This window comes from Fukomys damarensis, unplaced genomic scaffold (assembly GCF_012274545.1).
Source record: "Fukomys damarensis isolate Sample0158 unplaced genomic scaffold, DMR_v1.0_HiC HiC_scaffold_9, whole genome shotgun sequence".
Classification (NCBI taxonomy): domain Eukaryota; kingdom Metazoa; phylum Chordata; class Mammalia; order Rodentia; family Bathyergidae; genus Fukomys; species Fukomys damarensis.
Window position 1 is genome coordinate 45430989 of NW_022900921.1, and position 24117 is coordinate 45455105.

The 24117-nt window shown below is 41.0% G+C and overlaps 1 protein-coding gene across 2 annotated transcripts in view; it reads left to right on the forward strand.

Moving 5' to 3' along the window:
- Il18r1 (interleukin 18 receptor 1) overlaps positions 1-23868 on the forward strand; it is a 35337-nt gene extending 11469 nt beyond the window's left edge. The window contains exons 4-11 of one of the 2 annotated variants that reach the window (XM_019208647.1): positions 1198-1363; positions 7311-7470; positions 9915-9977; positions 12125-12245; positions 15184-15323; positions 18621-18782; positions 21058-21216; positions 23210-23868. In XM_019208647.1, coding sequence (XP_019064192.1) covers positions 1198-1363; positions 7311-7470; positions 9915-9977; positions 12125-12245; positions 15184-15323; positions 18621-18782; positions 21058-21216; positions 23210-23571 — 1333 coding nt within the window. In that variant the 3' untranslated portion in view covers positions 23572-23868. The remainder of the gene's footprint in view (positions 1-1197; positions 1364-7310; positions 7471-9914; positions 9978-12124; positions 12246-15183; positions 15324-18620; positions 18783-21057; positions 21217-23209) is intronic. The other variant, XM_019208649.1, reaches the window with a different exon arrangement.
- Positions 23869-24117: the final 249 nt, after the last annotated feature.

Here is a 24117-nt window from a genome sequence, read left to right on the forward strand (position 1 = left end):
AGAGAGAGAGAGAGGAGAGAGAGAGAGAGAGAGAGAGAGAGAGAGAGAGAGAGAGAACAAGCGCATAATGAAACCTCGGTATCATTTCTGTGATTCCACACCAAATGAGGTCATGAATTTCTGTTTTTATACATAGAAACTCCTGCGAGTCAGAAAGAAATTACAAAACTCTTTTGAAGATCTAGTACATTTTATGTGACCTTTTAACAGTGATAATTATAGAAATGGGGCACAACTGGATGTTTTCATAGCCAGTTAAGGAAGAGTGAAGACAGTGAACAGAGTAGAGGAAGCCAACAACAGACCCCACCCCTTTCTGAACTCTGACTGAATGAAGGTGTGATTTGAAGGAACCCAGGGGTCTGGTGGAGCAGAAAGTGAACCGAGGTATAGAGCAGACCACCTGTGGCCTCCTTACAAATGAAAGGGACAGAGGACATTTGCCACTGTTCTGAGGTGGAGATGGAGAACACAGCAGGGTTAGGAAGCAAATTGGGGCCATCCGAGAGGAAGGATGGAGAGGAGTCTAAGAGACGTAGGATGGTGGACAGGAGAGGGCACGGAAAAGACTGTGTCCCCGACTGGGTTTGGTGATGAAACTGCAGGCTGTGGGGACTGGCGTGAGGGGAGCTGTGGTGACCCTGTCTTTGACAGTGAAGGTTCTACATGGAGTGGGCTGTTGGGAACACTTAGAGCATGGGATGGGCGGGGATCCTCAGTGCAGCCTATAAGCAGCAGCCTGTGTTTGCTACAGGTGGGTTTGCATGTGTGTGTGTGTGTGTGTGTGTGTGTGTGTGTGTGCGCGCGCCCGCTCACACCAGCTCAGGTGAGTAAGCTTTTGTAGTTTTGTATGGGGCAGGTAAATTACCAGACTGGATGCATAGAAATCACCCATTACCACTACAATCCTGTAATATTTTAGGAATGTATATGTGTGTATGCATGCAGTACATGTTGGTATGTGCATGTGTGCGTGCATGTGTGTGTAGACTGCTCAAGTTTTCATCTTTAACTCATGATAGTTGTTAAATTTCTTGCTCCTCTGAACCAAGATACGAGGCAGAACAGCGTTCAGACCTCAATGAATCAATTTCTTTATGTAGAAATCAGGAAAAATGTATGGATTGGTTACTACATGGGTGATCCTTGCAGTGTCTCTGTAGTAATAAAAAATACCTTTACACTTTTATTTAATAGACACGAGACTCGGAAATGGATGATAAATGTTACCAGAAGGGATAAACACAGCTGTTTTACTGAAAAACAAGTAAAAAGTAAAACTGTGGGAGTTACAAAGTCTTTGCAGATAACCTGTAATAATAATTACTATAAAGAACTGATTCACAGAACGGCACTGTACAAGGTAGGACTTCTAAACTGTGTCAGCCTAAGGCATCATAGAAAAGATGAAATTCCAAAATGAGGAATGTGATGGCCCTGGAATCTTTGTTTTCCCAACAAACAAGCTGTTTACCCCACACAGCTGGCTTGGCCTGACTCTTGTAGTATTCGGGGGTTGTAAGTGGTAGCTGCTTCCCCTCTTCTGCCTTTCCTTCATTTTCCTTCTCTTTCATTCATTCACTGATCGATTATTAACTCATCACTTAATTTATTATTAGTCATTTTGTAATGCTGGGGGTTGAACGTAGAGCAATCATGCACCACATCCCCAGCCTGTGGTTACTTTTCCTCCTCTCCCATTGCTGGGAGGAAACACTGCCTCCTGTGGTGTCAAGGAGCAGAGAGTTATTTGCTCATAGTTTGGGGAGGGGGATCTGAAGCCTACTGGCTCCAAGGCACCAATTGCATGGCAGAAAGGGCCTGGTGGAGGACAGCTGCTCATCTCATGGAGGCAGAGAAAAGAGACAGAAATTGGGAGGAGAACACAGCCTTTCAGGTGACAGCCAGAGACCTCCAACCGCAGAACACATTCAGCCACGAGCTCCTCCGTAGATGAATCCACTGATGTGTTGAGCACTGACGGTCCAGTCACCTTACAAAGCCCCCTTCAATGATGTTTTGGGGAGATTTTTTAGATCCAAATCTTCACAAACCTTTTTATTTTGACACAGAGTCTTGCTTAGTCACTGTTGTCCAGGTTGGGCTTGAACTCATGATCCTCCTACCTCAGCCTCCTCTTCCAATGATTAATTGTGAGGAATGCTGGTTTCAGGTATTTCATTTTCTTCCTTTACATATATTTAAAATGTAAAACTGACATTTTACATGTTTTTTGAATACAGAAGCTCACTTTGTAAAGCTGGAAGATGGAAAAATAATGAAGAAAACCAGAATCACCAATTATCATATAAGACACTTTTTTTTCTTTTCTGTGTCAATGTCACATCTACTCTCTTTTTATCTTTATTAAGTTTATTGGTACATTTCAGGTATACAATACAGTTACATTCATCATTGGGATCTTGTACCTTGACATGACAGGTCTTGGTTCTTATTTTTCTCCATTCCCCAGCCCTCCCTTGAGCCCCTCCACTCTTCCCTGTTTATAAAGATATTGTTTCCATATTTTTCCAATTCACATATTTTTCTTTTCCCTTTTTCCCTTTCTCCTACCCCTCTCACTTCCTCTACTCTTTTAGACCTTTTCTTTCTATTACACAATATCAATTATACATTTTGATCCTTATTTACACTTTTAGTTTTTCACACCATAGAAACTATTTACTCACGCGTGACTTTTTAATTTCACTTAAGAATATGGCCTCAATTTGCATCCACTTAGCTATAAATATCTCTAGTTTCTCATCCTTTATGAATGAGTAGTACTCCATTTTATTAAAAAAAAACACACATGTCTATCCAGTCTCCAGGTGATGGGCAAGGGCTGTTTCCAAATTTTAGCTATTACAAACTGTGCTGCTAAAAACATGGCTGAGCATATATCGCTGTGGTGTGATTATTTTAATTATTTTGGGAAGATACCCAGCAGGGGAATAGCTGGGTCAAAAGGGACTTCTAATCCTAGTTGTTTGAGGTATTTCCATATTGATTCACACAAGTGGTTGGGCCAGTCTGCATTCCCACCAACAGTGGAGAAGGGTTCCTTTCTTCCCACAGCCCTGCCAGCATTTGTTATTGATTGATTTCTTGAGAGCAGCTATTCTTTCTGGGGTGAGGTGGAATCTGTATCTCTGGAATGATCAGTGATGTTGAACATTTTTTCATGTTTATTTGCTGCTTTTACTTGTTTGTCTGAAAAATGTCTGTTCATTTCAGATGCCCATTTTTGAATTAGGTCTTTATATTTAGGGGGTGTGATTTTTTTTGAGTACTTTTGATATTCTACATAGTAGACCTTTGTTTGAGTAATGGCTCGTAATTTTTTTTTCCATTTTGTGGGTTCTTAGCTCTGCTGGTGATTTCTCTTGCAGTGCAGAAGCTTATAAAAAAGAAGAAATCCCAGTTGTTGAATCTTTGTGTGAGGATTTGTTCATAAAGTCTTCTCCTATGCCGATACCTTCAAGAGTTCTACATAACTTATCTTCCAGCAAGTTTAGTGTTTCTGTTATAATATGTAGACCTTTAATTCACTTGGATTTTATTTCAGTGCACGGTGAAAGGTAGGGGTCTAGTTTTAATCTTTGACAACTTGAAATCCAGTTTTTCCAACACTATTGATTAAAGAGGCCATCTTTCCTCCACTGAGGGTGTGTGGCTCCTTTTGTCAAAGGTGAGGTAGCTGAGTGTGTTAGGAGTTATTTCTGCATCTTCTAATCTGCTCCACTGATCCTCGGGACTGTTTCTTTGCCAATACCATGCTGTATCACAGTAGCTCTAAGGAGTATGGCTCTTTTCATTACATTGACTCTTTCTACCCAGGAACGAAGGATGTCTTTCCATTTTCTTATGTCCTCAAGATGTGACTTTGTCCTTGACTGTTAATATAGTGTATTACATGTATTGATTTACATATGTTGAACTATCTTTGCATCTCTATGATAAATCTGACTTGGTCAGGGTGTACAATCTTCTTGATGTCTCTCTGTATTCATTTGCCAGTATCTTATTGAGGATTTTTGCATCTATGGTCATTAGGGAGATTGGCCTGTAGTTCTCTTTTTTGGCTGGGTCTTTCCCTGGTTTTAGACTCAAAGTAATACTTGCTTCCAGGAATGAATTTGGAAGTATTGCTTCTCTTTCAATTTCATTGAAAAATTTAAAGAGTGGTGGTAATAGTTCTTCTCTAAATGTCTTGTAGAATTCAGCAGTGAAGCCATCAGGACGTGGGCTTTTCTTTGTTGGTAAATTTTTAATTACATTTTCAATTTCTCTGATTATAATTGGGGCATTTAGAATTTTTATATCTTCTTCATTCAACTTTGGTAATTCATATATATCTGGATATCTGTCCATTTCTTCTGTGTTCTCTATCTTATTAGAGTACAGGTTCTTGAAGTAGGTATTTATGATCCTCTGAATTTTTGCTGGATCTGTTGTGACTTCACCATTTTAATTCCTAATTGCATGAATTTGAGCCTTTTCTTTCCTTTTTTGATAAGGTTAGCTAAGGGTTTATCTGTTTTATTTATTCTTTCTATAAAATCAACTTTTTGATTCATTGATTTTTTTCAATCATTCTCTTAGTCTTCATTGCATTGATTTCTGCTCTGATCTTCATAATTTCCTCCCTTATATGAGCTTTGGGTTTCTCTTGCTCTTCTTTTTCTAGGAGTTAAAGATTCAACATTAAGTTGTTTATTTGAGCTTGCTCTGTTTTCCTAGTGTGGGCATTTACTGCTATGAATTTCCCCCATAAAACTGCTTTCATTGTATCCCATAAATTCCTGTATGTTGTACTGGCCTTGTCATTAAATTATAAAAACTATCTAATTTCTTCTTTAATTTCTGCATCATGATACCAAACCAGCACTCCAAACAATTCTAAATAATATCCTAGAAAAAGACAATGAAGGTCACAACTATATGAGGCCCAACAGAGCAAATCCAATAGGTAAAAATTTAAAGTGAGAGGGAGAAAAATAAAAAAGAACCAACAACAGGAAAATAATGTGACAATGATAAGTCAATACATATCAGTTATAACTGTCAATGTCAGTGGCCTCAATTCACCAATCAACAGAAATAGACTGGCAGAATGGATTAAGAAGCAAAATCCAACAATATGTTGTATACAAGAAACACACCTACTTGAAAAAGAAATTCATAGACTGAAAGTAAAAGGATGGAAAACAGTTCTCCATGCAACAGGAACCCAGAAAAAAAGCAGGGGTAGCTATCTTCTTTGCAGACAATGCAGGATACATCACCCTAGGTTGGAGGTTGTTTTCTTTTAGGGCTGACATACCTCACTCCTGTCTCTCCTTGACTTGAGGGTTAGTGTTGAAAAGTCTGTTGTGATTCTAATGGGCTTTCCTTTGCATGTAATTTGTTTCTTTTATCTAACTGCTTGTAATCACATCTACTCTCTAGAAAGTGGTTTATTTTACTGCTTGTGTCTTTCTTTTATCCACCTGACATCACATGTAGCAATTCTCCCACATATTTAAACATTTTTTCCAAATGGGATTGTTTCTTATTTCATCAAAAGCATCCCTGTTTTCAGACATTTGTGAGTGTCCCATTTTAAACTTTTATTAAATATGATTATTTCTAAAAGTCTTTGGTTATTTATGCGATTAATATTTTGACCAACTCCATAAATGTAAAATTACTGGATCAAAGTCTAATTACATGTTTAGGGCTTTTGCTTCACATCGTCAAACTCATCTCCAAGGAGCGGTGTAGTACAGGAATCCCTCTTCCTCACATCTCCTCCAGACCAGGAAATAGGAATTTTATAGTGTTTAAAGACTTGACATTCCCAGCTGTGATGACAGGTGGCTGTTATTCCAACACTTAGGAGGCTGAGGCAGGAGGATGAGGAGTTCAAAGTTACTCTGCACAGTTTAGGGAGTATAATGAATGTGAGCCCAGCTGGGACTATACAGAGCGAGACTCTGTATCAAAAAGCAAAACAAATGTACACAAAAATACGACATGGAGACTTTCTCAAACTCTTCATTTTTTTCCATTTCTTTTCTTAATAATAAATTTAAAAATTATTCATTTTACCTTCTTCTTCTTTTGTTGGTCGCTTGGGCATCTTCTTTGCTTTCTTAGCTGTTGTACCTTGATCTTGTTGGACTGCATATGCATATGTGAGTGCACCCATCTAGTGTGTGCGTGTGTGCAAACACATGCGCATGGACACCGCAGACACAACTCAAGCTGAGTGGTGCCTGTCGAGGACCAGCTCTGCCTGGTGTAGCTTTGTGCTGGCCGCTGCAGGGCTGTGAGAGGGGGTGGCAAGAACAGACCTTAGGCAAGTGGCAGCCACTGGCTATGGTGTCCGTGAAACTTTCATTTGGAGCTGTTGTCCCAACACTGTTTCCTGGCAGTTTTTCAAGAAAACCTCTTCTCTGAAATGCTTTCTAAACATATGATCCAGTCCTGGGTTGATGTGCTGCTTTCTCCCCCAGGTGACAGTATCCTCAGTGTGGGCACAGGACATGTGTGAAGCCTCTCAAGCCTGTTCTACACCTGGTCTAGGTCTGGCCCAGTGGCAAGTGGCTTGGCCTATCTGTAGGAGAGGCCTGTGGGCTGAGTCCTCTTGTCTGACATCTGCAGGAAGTGTGGCCTGGTCAGGTTAGCCACTCAGAACCCATTGTCCCATTGGGTCCCTGGGCTGCTTCAGTACCTACCCACTGTGGGTGACAGATGGTTGGATTCAAGAAGGTGGCTTTATTAAGATCTTTTGTTCCTATGACACATATGGGAATTGTGAGAGAGAGTGAGAGATAGAGAGAGAGTCTGGTGTACCCAGGGCTCTGAATATTGCTGGTAACTTTCAAGTCCATATTCTGTCTTCTGGTATAGGACAGGTTTGGAGCAGCTAGGTACTCACTTCTGAGGAATCTGCTTTGACCCCAACTACCCTTTTAGTACACAGAATTGGACTGAATGTGTTATGAAATAGACTTGTGCAGCATGTTTTGACCCAAGCAAGAATTTTATTATTGTAGTGGTCTCTCTCTCTCTCTCTCTCTCTCTCCCTCCCTCCCTCCCCCTGACTGAAAGAAAGTAAAGATGACTCCAGGCCCCTGTCTTCTGTATTGAGAATGACAGCAAGAGTAGCCATCCAGGGAAACCATTCCTGGCTCCAAGACAAGCACTGCCAATCACAAGGATGCTTGGTTCATTCTCTTTTCCTTTTCCTCTGAAACCTTAAATTTAACAATGTGAATGATTGTAATATACAAATACTCCTTTACTTATTTTTTGAAAAACAGGACTGCGAAAAGATAAGCAAAAGCAATCTATCCTATCTAAAGCCCATACTGAAGAAAGCAGAGTTTAAAGACCAGGGCTATTACTCCTGTGTGTTTTCACTTCTTCGTAATGGGAAACTGTACAACATCACTGACACCCTCAATATAACGATACTTAGAGGTAAGAAGTCTCAGAATCATGTAGAACTCATAACTGTGTTTCTTTTAAAGCCACTAAAATGGAGCAGCTTTAACTATATTGCTAGTTCAAGTACTAGGCTTATAATCTTCATTTTGGCGCTGTCCACCTGGCTTAAAAAGTTTTCGCAGCAAATCAAGGTTTGCATGGGTGACCTTCACAAGTCTTTTTTTTTTTTTTTAAAGAAACGGTGTAATTTTGTTGTACTTTTGTTTTCACTCCAATATTTATTGCAAGCCTAAATATTTATCCGAGACATCCATCATCAATAGACTGTCAATAGACTGGGAGGCAAGGTAAGCAGGGGAATGTGGAATGAAAGAAGTAATATACCATCATCCTCCAGGAGTTGCAGGGTAATCCAGGGAGGCAACGAGCAATGGCATGGAATGTTATAAAATGGAGTCATATGTGAGGCTTAGAAGTGTGGTTGGCAGCAGGACAGACAGACACAGGCTCCCCTTGAGCTGGGTCAGGGTGGAAAAGCATCTCCACAGGACAGGCCCCAGATAAGGGGGCTGGCAATGTGGTTTGTAAGGGGCACTTTCAGGTTGACCAGAAGAAAAGGTGGCATGTAGTGTGGATTGCCATGAATCCAGACTCGGTGTAATGGAAAACAAAAGCACGGACCTTTGAGTGTCAGAGACCTTAGGGTAACTTAACTACACCCCGCCCTGTAAGGTGTTCCTTCACATGGTATAGCCCATGCCTGTCCATCCAGACCTGTCCTGGGAACTTCCAAGGAAATTAATAAATCACATTTTGATTCTGGCAGTTCAAAAGTCTTTTTTCCCATTGAGTCCCAACACGGTATCTTATTGCTCCTGCCTCCTGCTTTTGTTTGCCATTAGGGACTTCTCAGATTGTCTGGTCCTGTCTTAGAATGAAAGCTATTTCTCTTATTTGAAGATGGATGGCTTGTCCATGCTACACATTTCTTTCATCATCCTGGGGACTGGTATATGACTCAGTCAACAAAATCCAAGGCTCACAGGGTTCTGATCCCTCTGCTTCAGTAACATTTTCCCTCTGCACCCCAACTATCCATGCACACATCTGTACAACCATGAATTGCCACTCTAACCAAGCACCCCAAACTTAGTGTCCTCAAACAACTTACATTCCTTCTTTTTTTGCAATTCTGGAGTTCAGATTTCTGAGTGAATTTAGAGAGATAAAATAAAGTTTCAGAAGGACTGAGTTTCTTCTGGAGGTTCTAGGGGGAGAAGAGACTTCTTGGCCTTTCCTGGCTTCCAGAGGCAGCCTGAACTTGTCAGCTCAACATATCAGTCTCCAGCATGGCCTGCCTCCCTTCCTCCCTCTGTCTCATCACTTCCTGTCCTTTTATGACTGACTTTGAGCTTTCTGTGTCTCTGAGGAGAGATGTGACTGCATTTGGGATCCACCTGGACAATCATCCAGGACAATCCCTCCATTCCAAGACCCTTGACTTAGTCATATCTGCAGAACTTTCTGGCCGTGTCTTAGTCTGTTTCCTCTTCTCTAACAGAGTACCACACACTGGGTAATGTGTAAATGATGGAGATTCCTTTAACTTCCAGCTGTAGTGTCTTGGAACTCATATTTGGTGAGGGCTCCGTGTGTGTCATGACTTGGCTGAAGGGCAAATGAGTATGGTTGAGAGTGAGAGAAAATGGAAGGGAGACTCATTCTCCCACAACAACTAACCTCCTCCTGCAATTACTGAGCCACTCCTGCATTAACAAACCCACTTCTCCTATAACTAACCCATACCCTCAATAACTAACTTATTCCAGCAATTCAGTAACTACCCTACTCTTGCAGTATGGCACTAGCCAGTTCTTGAGGGTGGAGCCCTCCTGACCTAAACCTCACTGAAATGCCCACCTCTTAATCCTGTTGCAGTGGCAGTTAACATTCAGCATGAGTTTTGGAGGGAACTTTCCAACTGCCCACCATTGTAGCACCCCATATTCACAGGATCTGAAGATTAGGATGAGTTTACTTTGGAGAGGTGCTATTATTCTACCTGCCATAGCTGTGGCCTGGTCATCCTATACTTGAATCCCTGCATTCCAAAATATTAAATTCCAGGTATCATTCTTCCCCCTAAGATCCTCAACTTCACATTCCCACTGGTTTAGATGGAATAGGAAGGTGTGGGATGCCCACCCCCACCCCACATACTTCTCAGAATGGTGTGCAGTTGGTGACTTATGAGCTGTTTACTTTGGGATTTTTCTATTCAGTATTTTTTGACTACTGTTGACCTTGAGCAGCTGGAAATGCAGAATGCAAAAACAGATATGAGGGAACTACTATACTTCAGTGTACTGTAACAAAGTGCTCTTTGTTACACAGGGTGAGCACTTGGTAACAGATGCTTGTCTTAGAGAAATTCAAGGAAAAACTAATGTGTTCCTCTTTTCTTCTTCTAATTTTAGAGCGCAGTGATGTCATTCCAGTTGTTCTTGGGCCACAGCTGACTAGAATTGAAGTGGAATTAGGTATGTCTCAACATACGCAATCTTTGTATTCATGAGTGGGGGACACACTTCAGTTTTCAGAGGGTAAATCTGATTCTCATGGTCTCAACACTGTCTTCACAACATATTCCATATTTAGTGCCCAACATTAAAAAGCATATCACTATTTGAGTGTTGCCACTGTGGGGATGATTAAAAGAATGATCTGTTCAAAGACAGTGGAACCTCATGTTGTTTGTAGAGTCCAGTTCTGTCACTCATCTCTGTGTTTATTTCTTTTTTTAGCTATGTTTTTTGGTACATTTTAGGTGTACAATATGAAAACTCAGTGATAACACTTCAGGGAGTTGATTCAAATTTGCTTTGTGGTTTGAATATTAGATTCACTGATTCACCTCCAATCAGAGGACCAAATTAACTGTATATTTAGGATTTATCTAGATAGATCTTATGAACTAACATGTCTGACTAAATAATTTCTTTGGCAAAGGAAAGTAAAGAAATAAATCCACATATGCTAAATGTGCTAGCGAGTGGAAAGGCAGCATGAAATTGAATCCTCAAACCAACTCCGAGAGGCACTATCCCTGAGTTCTGGATTAAAAGACAGACAGAAAGGCTAAATACCTTATCCAAAGCTAAACTATTGAATGTGGCAGAGAGGGGTTCCAAATCTGTTGGGCATTATGTTCCAAAGCCACACTTTGCAAGACGAGCAGGATTCACAGTCCTTTAGACAATAATATACACAGGTGCAAGTCAGGTGCTTTGCCATTTGAACTTGAGGTCTTTCTGCTTCATACTTTTATTGATTTCCACCCTTACATCTGTTATTTCTTTCCTTCTGTTCTATTTTTTGGTACTGGGGATCGAACTTGGATCCTTGTGCTTGTGGGGCAGGTGGTCCTTCCATTCTTGATCTTAACTTTTACTTCCTTTTCTAACTGTTGACAATGAGAGTTAAGAATTAATTTCAATTGTCTTCTGTTGTGCCATGTACAAGTTAAACTTTACATTTTACTGAATCCCATTTTAGCTATTTCCAGTAAGAATTAGTATGCCAAATTTTATATTATTCCATTCCAAATGTTAAAAAATTTTCCGTTGTGATCTTTTCTTTCACCTGTGGCTTATTTGTGTTTCTTAATTTTCAATTTTTTAAAACAAAAACTCACTTATTTATTAAAAATATCTATCATTTATGCACTTGTTCATTGTTGCCTCTATTTTCTTTCAAAGAGTTGTTCAGAGTCTTTATCTGCCAAAACTAACATCTCAGTCATCTATGGGTATACTTCTATTATCTGTTTTTTCTCTTAATAATTGTTTCATTTTCTACCTTTTTGCATGTCTCTTATTGTTGTTGATCTTTGTGAATCAGAGTGAATGTAATGTGTATTATTTTTTCCCTCTGAGTATTTTCCCTTTCCTTTGTTAGGGAGGCAGAATGAGGGGTTGAGTATCTGAGTGCACTCAGAATGAAGCTGGGTTGTGGGATACAGGTGTGTGGGTTGGATTTACCTTGAATCTCTGGTGGCTGGCAGTGGGGGAGAAGGCTGTAGTCAGGAGATGGCACGTTTTCCCAGCCCAAGCCCTTGGCAATATCCTTTCCAGCCTCTGTAGCTGTCAGTGTCCCCCTATGATTCATTTCCCTATGAGAATATTTCTGTTTATTTCAACCCAAGCACAGTGCTCCATGGAATAAAATGGCTAGCCATCATCATTCATTCTGGAAATAATATTTCCTGGCTACACGTGTAGCTTAACTATTTCGACTTATTTTTTCTATACCTTGAGGACTTTAGTTTTTAGTTATTTATTTGTAAATTATCCATTTTGTTGTCCTAGAAGTTGTTTGACAGTGTTGACTTCAACTATCTACTCAATTGTGTGCTGAAATAAAAGGCCACAAGGCACCATAAGTCTTAGTAGTTGATTTAAAAGAATATATATATAGAAAGCCATTTGCAACTTTTCTGGTGGCTTGTCATTACTACCTAATTCCTCTGCTTTAGTATTATTATTTTTAGTTTAAAAACAAACATCTGTTCTCTTCTATATAGCACTGTGTTTTGTAGTAAATTTATGTTCATCAGTTATATTAATTTGAACTCTGTGGGAAATCAGGGTTTCTAAAATGAAAATTATGGCTGTCAACTTTTACCTAGGAGAAGATGTAGAACTCAACTGCTCTGCTTTGCTGAATAAAAATGACTATCTTTACTGGAACTTCCAAAAAGAAGAAGGACTACATCTTAATGTGCATCAAGACAACAAAATACCACCTTGGTATGTATGTGTAATGTATGACAGATAACACAGTGTATGTAAAGATCACAGTACATATACATGATATAAAAGATGCTGGACTCTCAAGTAGGTGATGTGGTGTTTTGTGTTAGTTTACATTTATAGTATATACATTTTATCATTATAATTACCATACCCTCAATTGGATTATACAGAAATTTATTAGCAAGTTCTGAGCTACATAAAAGATCCATGAGAACATCCATGGTAGTTTTTATCATCACTTTATAAGAGTAGCTTGTAGTCAGTCAGGATGAAAGTGGTGGTATTTTGCCAGGCTTCTTATAGAAGAACAGTTACTTAGGCTGCAGTGGCTTGGAGTTTGAAGAACATGTTAAGTGCTTTATCTTTACTACTGTGCCACACAGGTTCCAAAGAACACACACATTGGTACTTAAGTAGCCTATATTCTTCCACCAAGGAATGTCCACACAGACTCAGTTAAAAAACCATACTAAGCAGATGGTCATTTAATCTTTTCTGAATGATATTGGATCCTAATGTAATGAGTAATTATTGTACTTAGCATTATTCAGGTTCTGAGGAGCAGTAATCCTGAAGTTTCTGGCTCCTCACTTGCTCTTTCTGATTTTCCCCTGCTTTTTTTACTTTTCTTTGGTATATTCTTTGCTGCCATCATAGCATCCTCTCGATTCTCTCTGCCACTTGTCTGCAATGTCTGGCTCCTCCAAACCAGGCAGATGCTTAGTGCCCAGCAGGTATTGTATTCAGATGAGTGGCCTGGCTGTTCCAATGACAGTGCTGTTCCTCAGCAACCATCCTCCATCAGAGTTTCCACCCCCTTTCTAATGACCTGTGTCTCATCTTAGGAGGCATGGAAGACCAGCTCACCAAGTTTAGAACTGTAGCTGAAGTTGGGAGAGCAGGGTGCTCCCTGTCGTTGGGAGCACAAGCCATGAACATCATCCCTCGGCTTCTCAAAGGAACCTTTGAATCTTCTGGATTTTGTGGGTTTCAGGTGATCTCTCCAAATGGGAGATCTCTATATAGAATTGTGTTTTGAAGGTGCTGAGACAGCTGTTGGCTGTGCTGGGTTCCATGTGCCATGTACTCCAGCCAGCTGTTAGTGGGCAGATGAGCACACAGGGAGCATACCTGCCTGAGCTAATGGGCACAGCACCTTACAGCCTGTCACTATCATAAGCACCAGTGCTTGTCTTGTATCAGCAGTGGGATCACTTGAGCCCTTGGAAGGACAGGAAAGGAGCTTGCTGCCAGTGGTTCTCCCAAATTATTTTCTTGTACTTGCTGAACAGCTCAGTTATTTTCTGGTACTTGTCCTGTACCTGGGTGTCAGAGAATAGTGATCCTTTTCTTAATGATAATGGGGACTGCTTGGACACACTGGACCTGAATCTGTACCTATGCTAAACAGTTCACAGCTTCTATAGTTTGAATAAAATTTCTTCCCCAGACTCCTGCACCAGTTTAGTCCTGTTTTATGGTAATAGTGTTAAGAAGGCAGAAGCTGTGATATTTGGGGAAGGAGCTTTGGAGAATGATTAAAATGGATTAGTCATGAGAGTGGAGTCCCACAATTGAATTCTGGTGGCTTTATAAGAAAGGGGGAGAAAGAGCCCACACACATCATTACACACACCTTGATTGATTTAGCTCTGCAGGGATCCTTGCATTCTCTGTTCCATGCTGTTTGGATTTCAGCCTCCAAAACTATGAGCTAAATAAACTTCTTGTCTCTACAAAGTAACCCGACTCATATATTTCATTATAGTAACGAAAGCAACTTAATAAAGTAGGCTTCTCACCATTAATGAAGACTGAACTGTGGAAAGAACCCCAAGCTGTTAGGAGGGAAGGGATAGGAAATATAACAGAGAATACGAGAGACAGAGAGTGAAGATATTTTCAGGTATTTTCAACTTAGTATCTATTTTAATTACTTTCTTTAATGCTGAGACACAAGATCTATTACAGCTTGTGTCTAGATGTCCCCTCAAAGCTTCATGCAGTCATAGGCATGGCTTTTCCTGAGTATTCATGGTGCAGTGCTAGGCTTGAGGATTAAGGGTGTGAGTGCTAGTGGCCCTAAGTAGCCTGAAATCCTTATATAACAAGAGCTATGGTCATCCTTGTTGCTTTGCAGCCTTCTGCCTGCCTTGAAATGTTTCCCCTCATTGATGCCACCCTGCTTTGGAGTGAGCCAGTTATGCACTGAAACCTCTACAAACTGTGAGCTACATAAAGCTTTCCTCCTTTAACTTTGGCTGTCAGGTATTTTTGTCTTAGCAAGAAGAAAAGTAACTAATACCCAGTATCCACAATTAAAAGGACAAAAGGTTTATTTTGGCTCACAGCTGTACAGGATTCAGTCTGTAGTTGGCTGGCTTCAAGGCAGATGGCATGGCAGAAAGGCCAGAGTGGAGGAGAGCTATGTGGTGGTCAGGAAGCAGAGATAAAAGGGAGGAGCCCGGGATGGAGATAAGTGCCTTCCAGTCACGACCCCAGTGACTGCCTCCAACCAGGCTCTGCCTCCCAACAGCACATTCTGCCACTGAGCTCAGTAGTAGATGAATCCACTGATGAGTGCAGCAATCCCCCATGCCCCAATCACCTCCTTAAAGGCCCTCCTCTGAATACATGAGGCTTTTAGGGGATGTTCTGAGTCTAAACTCTGATAGTATCATTATTCTATAGCCACTTAAAAATCTAGGGAGTTGACGACACTGCCCCCAGAAGGCCTGCAAAAGGCTGTTGCTGTCTTCTGATGTTCCACAAAGCTGCAGGAGGACCATTGTATAAGTTGCCCCCAGAATGGGAAGGTGCAAAAGAGCCAAGTGCTTGCTGCCTTTGAATATCTTACATTTATGGATTCCCCACTCACAGGTAACTTTGCTGGTGACCAAGCCTTTTACTGAATTATTTTCTTCTCTTACAGGACTGCAGAAGGCAAAACATATGCTTCCAAAATACTGAGAATTCAGAAAGTTACTGAAAGCAATCTAAATTTTTTATACAATTGCACTGTGGTCAATGCAGGAACCACAGATACCAAAAGCTTCATCTTGTTGAGAAAAGGTATGAGCATTTTGTGTACAGAAGTGTGTGGAGACGTGGAAGGTTGCTGTGCTCAGAGATTGCCAGGTCCTCATTGGGAACCAAGCTCCTACAAGTTGGCAGATTCACTTGTGTCCCAGGAAAGCAGTGTTGAGACTGGGTCTCCACCTTGGCTGGAATCCTCTGTGTCCTGATCCCAGCCAGGCAAATTTGAAACCAATGCAGAGACAAGAGCGCAGGGATTCAGATACTGGGGACAGGGGTTTCAGGGGAAGCAGCTAAACAACCTTCTCACTGGAATAAGCACAGGGAAGTTTGCAGATAGGCGTCAGGGGAGCCTGCACCCGTAGCTGTTGCCTGCACCTAGCACAAGCAGGCTTGGGCCTCAGTGGGCCCCTGGGTGTGGCCATCTATTCCACAAAGAGAGCCTGGGGCCCCTTCTCTGGGCAGCCCCTGGACAGGGCCCATGGACATTAAGTGGACCTGACCCGTGGGTTCTTGACGTTTCCAGAGATGCCCTCCTAGAAAGCCGTAGGCGGGCTTGTCTCTATCTTCTCTCAGCACCACCACTTCAGGTTCTATGGTTCAGTGGCTGCTCAGGAGTGGCTGAGTCTAGAGCCAAAATCTCTGCTTCTTTTTGTCACCTCTCACTCGCTGCTTAGTCCCAGGAGTGGCCACCAACTCCTTGGATGTGGAAGGAATGGTGATGATCTGAGAGACAGAAAGGGAGAGACAGACAGAGACAGACAATGAGAGGTGAGAGAAAGAGGGACAAACAGAGGCAGAAAGATGTCAACAGAAAGAGGGAAGAGAGAGAGAGAGAGAGAGAGAGAGAGAGAGAGAGAGAGAGAAACAGAGACAGAAAGAGATACAAAGACAGGAGAGAAAAACAGCATGCGACACACACACACACACACACACACACACACACACACACACAGAGGACCATGCCTCAGTGAGAAGCCACCTGCCCCGTGCTGTCCTGGGCCCATGTGCCTCTCAGTGTGTGCCTGTTGGATGCCGTTACTGTCCCAACTGTGGTCTCCATGCTAGCCAGCACCTTTCATGTGTTGGTCCTGTGACACTCTGTGCTCCACTCTTCCAGAAATGCACCCATCTCAGCTCTGCTCTCTGATAGGTGACAAATCCACCCAAGGCCACACAGCAGCAAAGGTGATGAAATGAAGACTGGTTACTTCTAGAGTCACAGGGTCCTTTTCTATCTATCTCCTCGTCCCATTGGGTTTGCTTGTGCTGTGTGTGCTGTGGCCCGTGCACTGGAGAATGAGAGACTTTCAAATCTCTTAAATCTGGGTATGTCAGGTTGATAGCCTGACCCTGTTACCTGAAAGAGGGGACAGCAGGAGATGAAAGAATAGTATACAAAGAACCAGGAATAAAGAATAATGAATGATAGTTTATTACTTGGGGAGCTGGGAATTGATCTTAGCTCTCCTGGCTAAGACCACAGGCTCTGGATTAGTCAGTATGTATGATCACACAACAAGAGGGTAAAGGCAGATGCAGGGAATAGCAGAACTAATGAGCCAGCCTGTAAAAGGTCAGTAACTATCTATTCCTGTGAAGGACAGGTCATGGTTAACAAACCATCTGTGCTATCTTGCAGATTGTCACTAACAAGCCACCTGCATTATTTTTACTAACATTTTCTCTTAGAGAGTGGTTGCACAGTTATAATTCTTCAGCTTTGGTGTTAGCTTGATTTTAGAGACATCACAACCTCATCATTTACTGAGATCTCAGTTGTGACCGTTGGCATAGGGAAGTCTGTCTCTGTACACCAGTTGAAGGCTCATTTAGCAATTCACACTTAGACCTTGAAATGACTCATTATTTTAATGAATAGCCAAATTATAAGCCATATCAATAATATCTAAAGCCTGTTCAGTTAGGTCTCAAGCTGGTCTCCTGTTCAATTGATCTTCTGTGTTGCCTCCATTTCCCAGCATCCACTGGCCACCAGCCACCTGTCTTGAGCATTTTTCCTTCTTCTGAGTCCACAAATGTAGGCTGGGGTATAGCATCTCCCAGCCCACCCCTGCCCTGGAGGAGTATGGGTCCCCATGTGGGTGTGCATGTGTGAGCCTGTGTGTGTGTGTGTGCACGTGTGCACACATGTCTAGCCACAGTCATGAGTGTGTACACCTTTCAGAGATGCCGGAACCCAGCACTGGGCTTCATTCCAGACTCATTTATAAGTAACCCTAGTAGCTAACTTGCATCCTAATAGTTTGTTTTACTGGAAATATCATCATGAGAAATTGTGCTACCTAGGCTGGCAAAAGCTTGAAGGAGGTTTTTACACTTTAACCTAGAGCTATCCCCGCCTTTAAGATTTTTTCCAAGAAAAGCAAAAGCAGAAAAATGTGATGTATCGATCATTGCAGCATTAGGTATACTTAGGGCAAACTGCAGTCTATCTGAATCTTGGGGTATTGTAAATGATAATTTTAATGACCTAGTGAAATGTGAACAAATAAAGAATGATTAGCTTGATATCAATTAAGTAAAAACTTCCAAGTAAAAAAGAAACACAGAGCGGAAATACACTGTCTTGTTAGTATGACTATTATCACATTGCCAGTTTATTGTTAAATATTAAAATATTATGCTCCTGTACAGTCTCATATTTGCCTATAGTGAGCATAAACTGAATCAGTCTAGGAAAAGTAAGTATTGTCCTAAAGGAATACAAAAATTTGCTAAAATTCTGAGAATAATGTGCCAGGCATATTTAACTACATTATGTGTAATATCTCTTTCACTCCTCTCCCAAACATCATCAGTAAGTGAAACAAACCATGTATTTTCATTTTACATTGGAAGACACTAAGTCAGAGGAGCCTCCATTCTCCATGGTCTTTCCTATAATGCAAATGAATTGATGGAGTCAGGCTTCCAACCCTATGCCCTCTCAGTCCTATGTTGCCTCTCAAAACCATACACATCTGTTTGCTCAATCTGCCAGCTGAGATTTATACTTGGTCCTGTTACAACTCACACTACTATGTTACTGGCCCAGAAATCTGAATCCCACAGGTACAAATGGAAGATGTCACAGTATTTTCAGTTCAGGTCTCTGAATGTTCCTGAATACATTTACTCTTAAGAATTGGAAACATCCGAACTATGGACTAACAGTAGGAACGTGAGGGACCGAGCAGGCAGTGGACAATTGGGTGGGTCCCTGGCTTAATGAGAAAGGTCAAGGTTGACAGCCACACACAATGGTAGAAGGCACCACTAATATCCCATTGGACAAAAGTTTTTTTCTTCTGGTTCTGTTTCTTTTGCCAGTGGACACAGCTGATATCCCTGGCCACGTCTTCACTGGAGGGATGATTGCAGCCATTGTGGTCTCTGTGGCAGTCTTGTGCCTGGGGGTTGTGTGTGTCATTTATAGAGTGGACTTGGCTCTGTGTTACAGACGCTGGATGGGAAGAGATGAAACGTTAACAGGTAATGGGTTTTGTAATGCTGGGGTTTCTTGTTTTGTGTGCTCATTGGTAAACTGAATAAATTAATCCTCATCTTATTAAGATGAATACTCTTCACTTTAATTTGAATACATTGTTGACTTAGTCTGTGGGAGAGGTTTTCTGTGGAAAAAATATCACATGGCATTCACCATCCATCATAAATGTTTTGTGCTTTTTCTTGTGCTTATTTGTGTATTGCCAAAAATTGTTCTGTAGTTGTTTCATGCATGCACATATGTGTATATGTTTCCCATATACCATGTCCTAAATATGCCATGCATTTCTTGGGCCCAGGAACTGTACATCTGCATGCTTTTGCACACAGCCTTTACTGCCCAACATGGACAGTCAAAAAAGTTTTTTGGCATTGAATTTCATTGCATTATGGGTCATTATTATCATCTGGAAAAGGAGGGTAAATGATGTACTGCAAGAAACCTGAGTTTAAAGCTAATGGGTCCAGGTTCTACTCTCCTAGATCCACCAGTTTTTATCTATTACTATATCTATCTGGTGACTCTACACCTCAGTTTTCTGATATTTAAAAGTGACAATAAGTCTTTAAGTTTCAAGATAGTAATTAAAAATCAATCCAATACATTGTACTAGCAGATTTATATTACAAGGAGAGGATTACTTGACATATAAAATTTCAAAGCAGTTGTTGAAAAACTAATTTTTTTTTGTAACAGCAAAAATCGTGTAATATAAATCTGTACTTGGCTGAGGTGTCTTCCCATTTTATTCCAGTTACAGTCGAACTATGAAAAACAATGTGACTTTATAAAGAATGTGGTCATCTGGTTATCTTACCTTTTCATGGTTGTTCTTATCACTGACATAGTAAGTACTAGAAGGAACACTACCTCATACCCACCTAGTAAATGCCACATTTCATAGCAATCTAAGAGACTTCTGCAGCAGAGCTACATACTGATTAAACTGGTTTTTGTCAACTTTTCCAACCTTTAATATGCACCTATGTCAGAATTTTTTACCAAAATTTCCTATCTTTCATATACCTACAATGCTGAAAAGCAGTTGCTTTAGATCAATAGTAGGTTGTGTCTTGAACTGTGAAACCACATTGCTGTAGGACGAACTGATAGAAACCGAAAGCATTGTCCTGCAGGGCTAAAGACGTTGATGTTGCCCTTAGCAGTTGAGAATAAATCATGTAGCACCATAAAGGACCTGGGCCTAGAATAATTTCACCCTGGTATATATGTATAAAGAATTGCATCATTTCTAGCCTTCAATACAGTAGCAAATCCTGATAATATAGCTAGGCATAAATGTCCCTTTTCACCATCTACCCAGTTGTCACAGGATAAGGACAGGCCATTCCTCACCATTCCTTCCTCTCTACCCATACTGATTAGCACTAGAGTCACTGTTGAGGACCTGGCTCACAATTTCCTTTGCTCAGGAAGTGTGTCCATTGAGAACACTGCTCAGTCTCTGCCCAGGCTATTCTGTTCATCTGCCTTGTTTTTATAATGCTGTTTTTACTTTGCTTAGGTGCTGTTATTATCCTTTTTCAAGCTGTTGAGCTTGTTTCTCTTATCTTCTCAAAGGGATTAGATGAAGCTAAAGACAGATTTGGATGATTTTAGTTTTTCACATACCAATAAGGAGAATGGGCTTTGTCATGTAGGCAACACATTTTCTCCTGAATATACCCATTCATCATTTGAATACTGGTGCATTATGAGGAACTAAGTAGAAGCAGATGTGGACATCACCAAGAACCTTTCGATGGACCAGAAGTTTTCCTTTTGATGTCTGATGCCCTACAGTACTTTGGACTAGCACAGTATATGCACAGTGAATGTTTCCATTGCCTCATTGCTATTCCCGCTTGGTATCGCATTTCTGTCTTTCCTTCTTGGGTGGGGCAGTTGTGAGGGTTAAAACGAGGTTGGTTATAGAATTGAGCAACAGGAGTGAGTTCGGGAAAGGCTTGACCTCCCACAGGCACCTTGGCCTTGTCATTTCTCCATCCCTTTACTGCCCTGATTGATCGCTGGTATTTCTCCCTACCCCTGGTGTCCCATGTCTGATGTCAGACATGGGGATTCTCACAGTACATGTTTGTGAAGAGGTTTGGCTGATTGGCTACTCAGCATCTGAGATTTGACAGTGCTAGATTTAACTTTTCTTTTCCAACTGCTCTACACTTGTTATGACTTCCTTCCAAGTTTTACTTAAGATGACTTTGATCTATACAGTAAAGAGTCAACCTTATCTCCTAGATGGAAAAGCATACGATGCTTTTGTGTCCTACCTAAGAGAATATCGTCCTGAGCATGGAGAAGAGTACACTTTTGCTGTGGAGACTTTGCCCATGGCGTTGGAGAAACATTTTGGGTATAAGTTATGCATATTTGAAAGGGATGTCCTGCCTGGAGGAGGTAAGACAGGGATGCTGGACAGAAAACTAGTAGACATTAGCTGCATAGATGACTCTCTTCTTTTCCTAAAATGTAAACAAATGAACAAGGACCTGAAGACTAGAAAAAAAACCAGTTGATTAGTAGTTAACCAGGCTGATTTGGTTACTATTTGTTTATCATATAATAATAAATGATGAGGAAGCAAACCAACGATTGTGTTTCCAATAACTCCTCCTCTGGGCCCTCTTTGTTCTGTTCCTGGCTCTCCAGGGGAGCAGTGGGCACCTCTTTTTTGTTTACAGTCAGCATGGCCCAGTGGTGCTGACCCAGAAATGACAGCCATTTAAGGAGTCCTGTTCTTCAGAACAGGTTCCTAATTTACTATGTGATGTGTGGGCTCTAACACGTGGAGGGATTCTTACTAGAAAATGTTTCTTACGGTGTTAATGCTGGTGACAAAATTACAGGAGGAAATAGAGGAATTAGGAAAAGATAAACACGAAGAAATTATTGGTGATTCCCATCAGATCACAGTTACAGAGTTCAATGTTTTAAAATTAATTTGTGAATGAATATGGCCATAGCACATACACTGATACCATTAAAATCAAAGACATTTATTAACATTCTCATGTTTTTTTCCTGAGGCCTCCCAGAGGAAACATTAGAAAATTAGTGTCAAATTATAATGGATATTGATGCTAATAAAAAATAGAAATGACTTCACTGTGGCCATGAAACATTTATTCACCTAGCATTTATTGAATACCATCACCCCTGGGCTGAGTTCTGATTCACACACAGAAGATAAAAGGAAGAATTTATTTAAGTAAACAAAAAAAAAAGAGTAACATTTCCCCTCTTATATTACAACTTAGAAGGGGAAAAAGTCTCCCTAATTAGAAAGACAAAATATACTCTAGTTTAATAATGAACAACTTCTCAAATGGAATAATGTGCCACATTGTCATTCATATTGCGCTGCGACATTTTTGTGAGGCAGTTCTTGTGCCCCCCCCCAAAAAAAAGGCACAGTGCCACAGTGCCGGGAATTTAGCTCAGTGGTTCTGCTGCTTGCCTCACAGGCACAAGGACCTGAGTTCGATCCTTGGTACCAAAAAAAAAAAAAAATTAAAAGACTCACATTGTTATTCCAAAAGCATTTATCCACCACTTTACACCAATTTTACTATATTTATATTATTTTCTGGGAGTAATTTTAAAATAGTTTTTCTTCTGAGTTCTTACATAATAATAAGGGCAATTTGTATGTATATTCAGTTGTAATTGGGGTCTAGAACAGGGGTTGGCATACTGCCACCTCAGGTCAAATCAGGCTGGCACCCTTGCTGAATCATCTGCCATCCATGGTAGCTTTTGAGCTAAGATAGCAGAGTCAAGTAGCAGGGACAAAGACAGAATGACCTGCCAGCTTGAAATATTTACTATCTGGCCCTCTACAGAGCAAAACTGGCCAATTCCAGTCTAAAATACTGAATAATGGGCTGGTTTAGTTTAGTTTAGAGTGTTCTGGGGTTTGGGCTTTTTTGGGGGGCGTTGTTTGCTTTTTAATCTTTAAATTTTTATTTCAGCAGGTGGGATGGTGTGGTGCATGTCAATGTACTCCACCTGGTTTTGCCATTTACTAGCTGTGGGACTCCAGACAAGTTACTTAACTGCTCTGAGGTTTGACTTCCTTGTCTTTAACAATGGGCAGGAAGCCAATACCTACTTCCTAGGCTCATTATGAGGATAAACAAGTTAATACACATAAAGCATTCAGGGAATGTTTCAGGGAAGGGAGAACATAGAGGAAATGTTGAGGTGGTTTTTACTGCTACCTCCATGATTATTTTTATAAAAATAAAATTAAGAGCAAGTGATTTATCTTAACATATTAATAAGCTTAACAGTTAAGCAATATAACAAAGGATCATATATAAAAACTAATTTGTATGCCATGGCCACTTTTCCTGTTAGGTTAAATTAACAGCACATCTCATGTTTTCAGCTGTTGTTGATGAAATCCATTCATTGATCAAGAAAAGCCGAAGACTGATCATTGTCCTCAGTAAAAGTTACATGTCTAATGAAGTCAGGTATGAACTTGAGAGTGGACTCCACGAAGCACTGGTGGAAAGGAAAATTAAAATCATCTTAATTCAGCTTGCACCTGTCAGTGACTTCACCTTCTTGCCACAATCGCTGAAGCTTTTGAAATCGCGCACAGTTCTCCAATGGAAAGCTGAGGAGTCTCTTTCCTCCCATAACTCGAGGTTCTGGAAAAACCTCCTTTACCTAATGCCTGCAAAAGTGATCAAGCCAGACAAGGGAGGGGCAGAGGGCTTGCCCGTTCTTGCTGAAGTATCTTGATGTTTAAAACAGCTGAATGTCACAAAGACCTCTAGTGATCCTAGGGACCAAGTGTGTGAGCCCGTTCAGAACAGACCTGCATTTGAAACATCTAACTCTACAAATCCCATTTGCTGTTTGAAGATGAGACGTGACATTAAGTTGTCAGGGCTGAGACTAAATCTTGAGCTGGTTCTGTGCTTATGGAAAACATTGGAATTCAAGAGAGCTGCAGCCCCCTACCCCGCACCTGGCAGCAGACCCCGTCCGTAGTCAGCAAGTGTGATGCTGAGTCCTGTGTAGATCAACTGAGCCTGACACCAGGGAACTGTGCTAAGAGCTTCTGTGCTCACAGTTATTTGGACCAGGGGATTTTCGCTGAAGGAAGATGGATTCTCTTTGAATCAGTGGGTAGCAGTCCTTGGAATGCTGTCCTACTTCCGTATCTCTAGCTACCTTGGATCCTGTTGGGGCTGGGGATACGAGGGCGTAAGAATTGCAGGAGTAAAGCTATGTGGGAGCCCCTGCACGCGGGGCCTGCACCCCAGCGTACATTTCCTTCTCCCA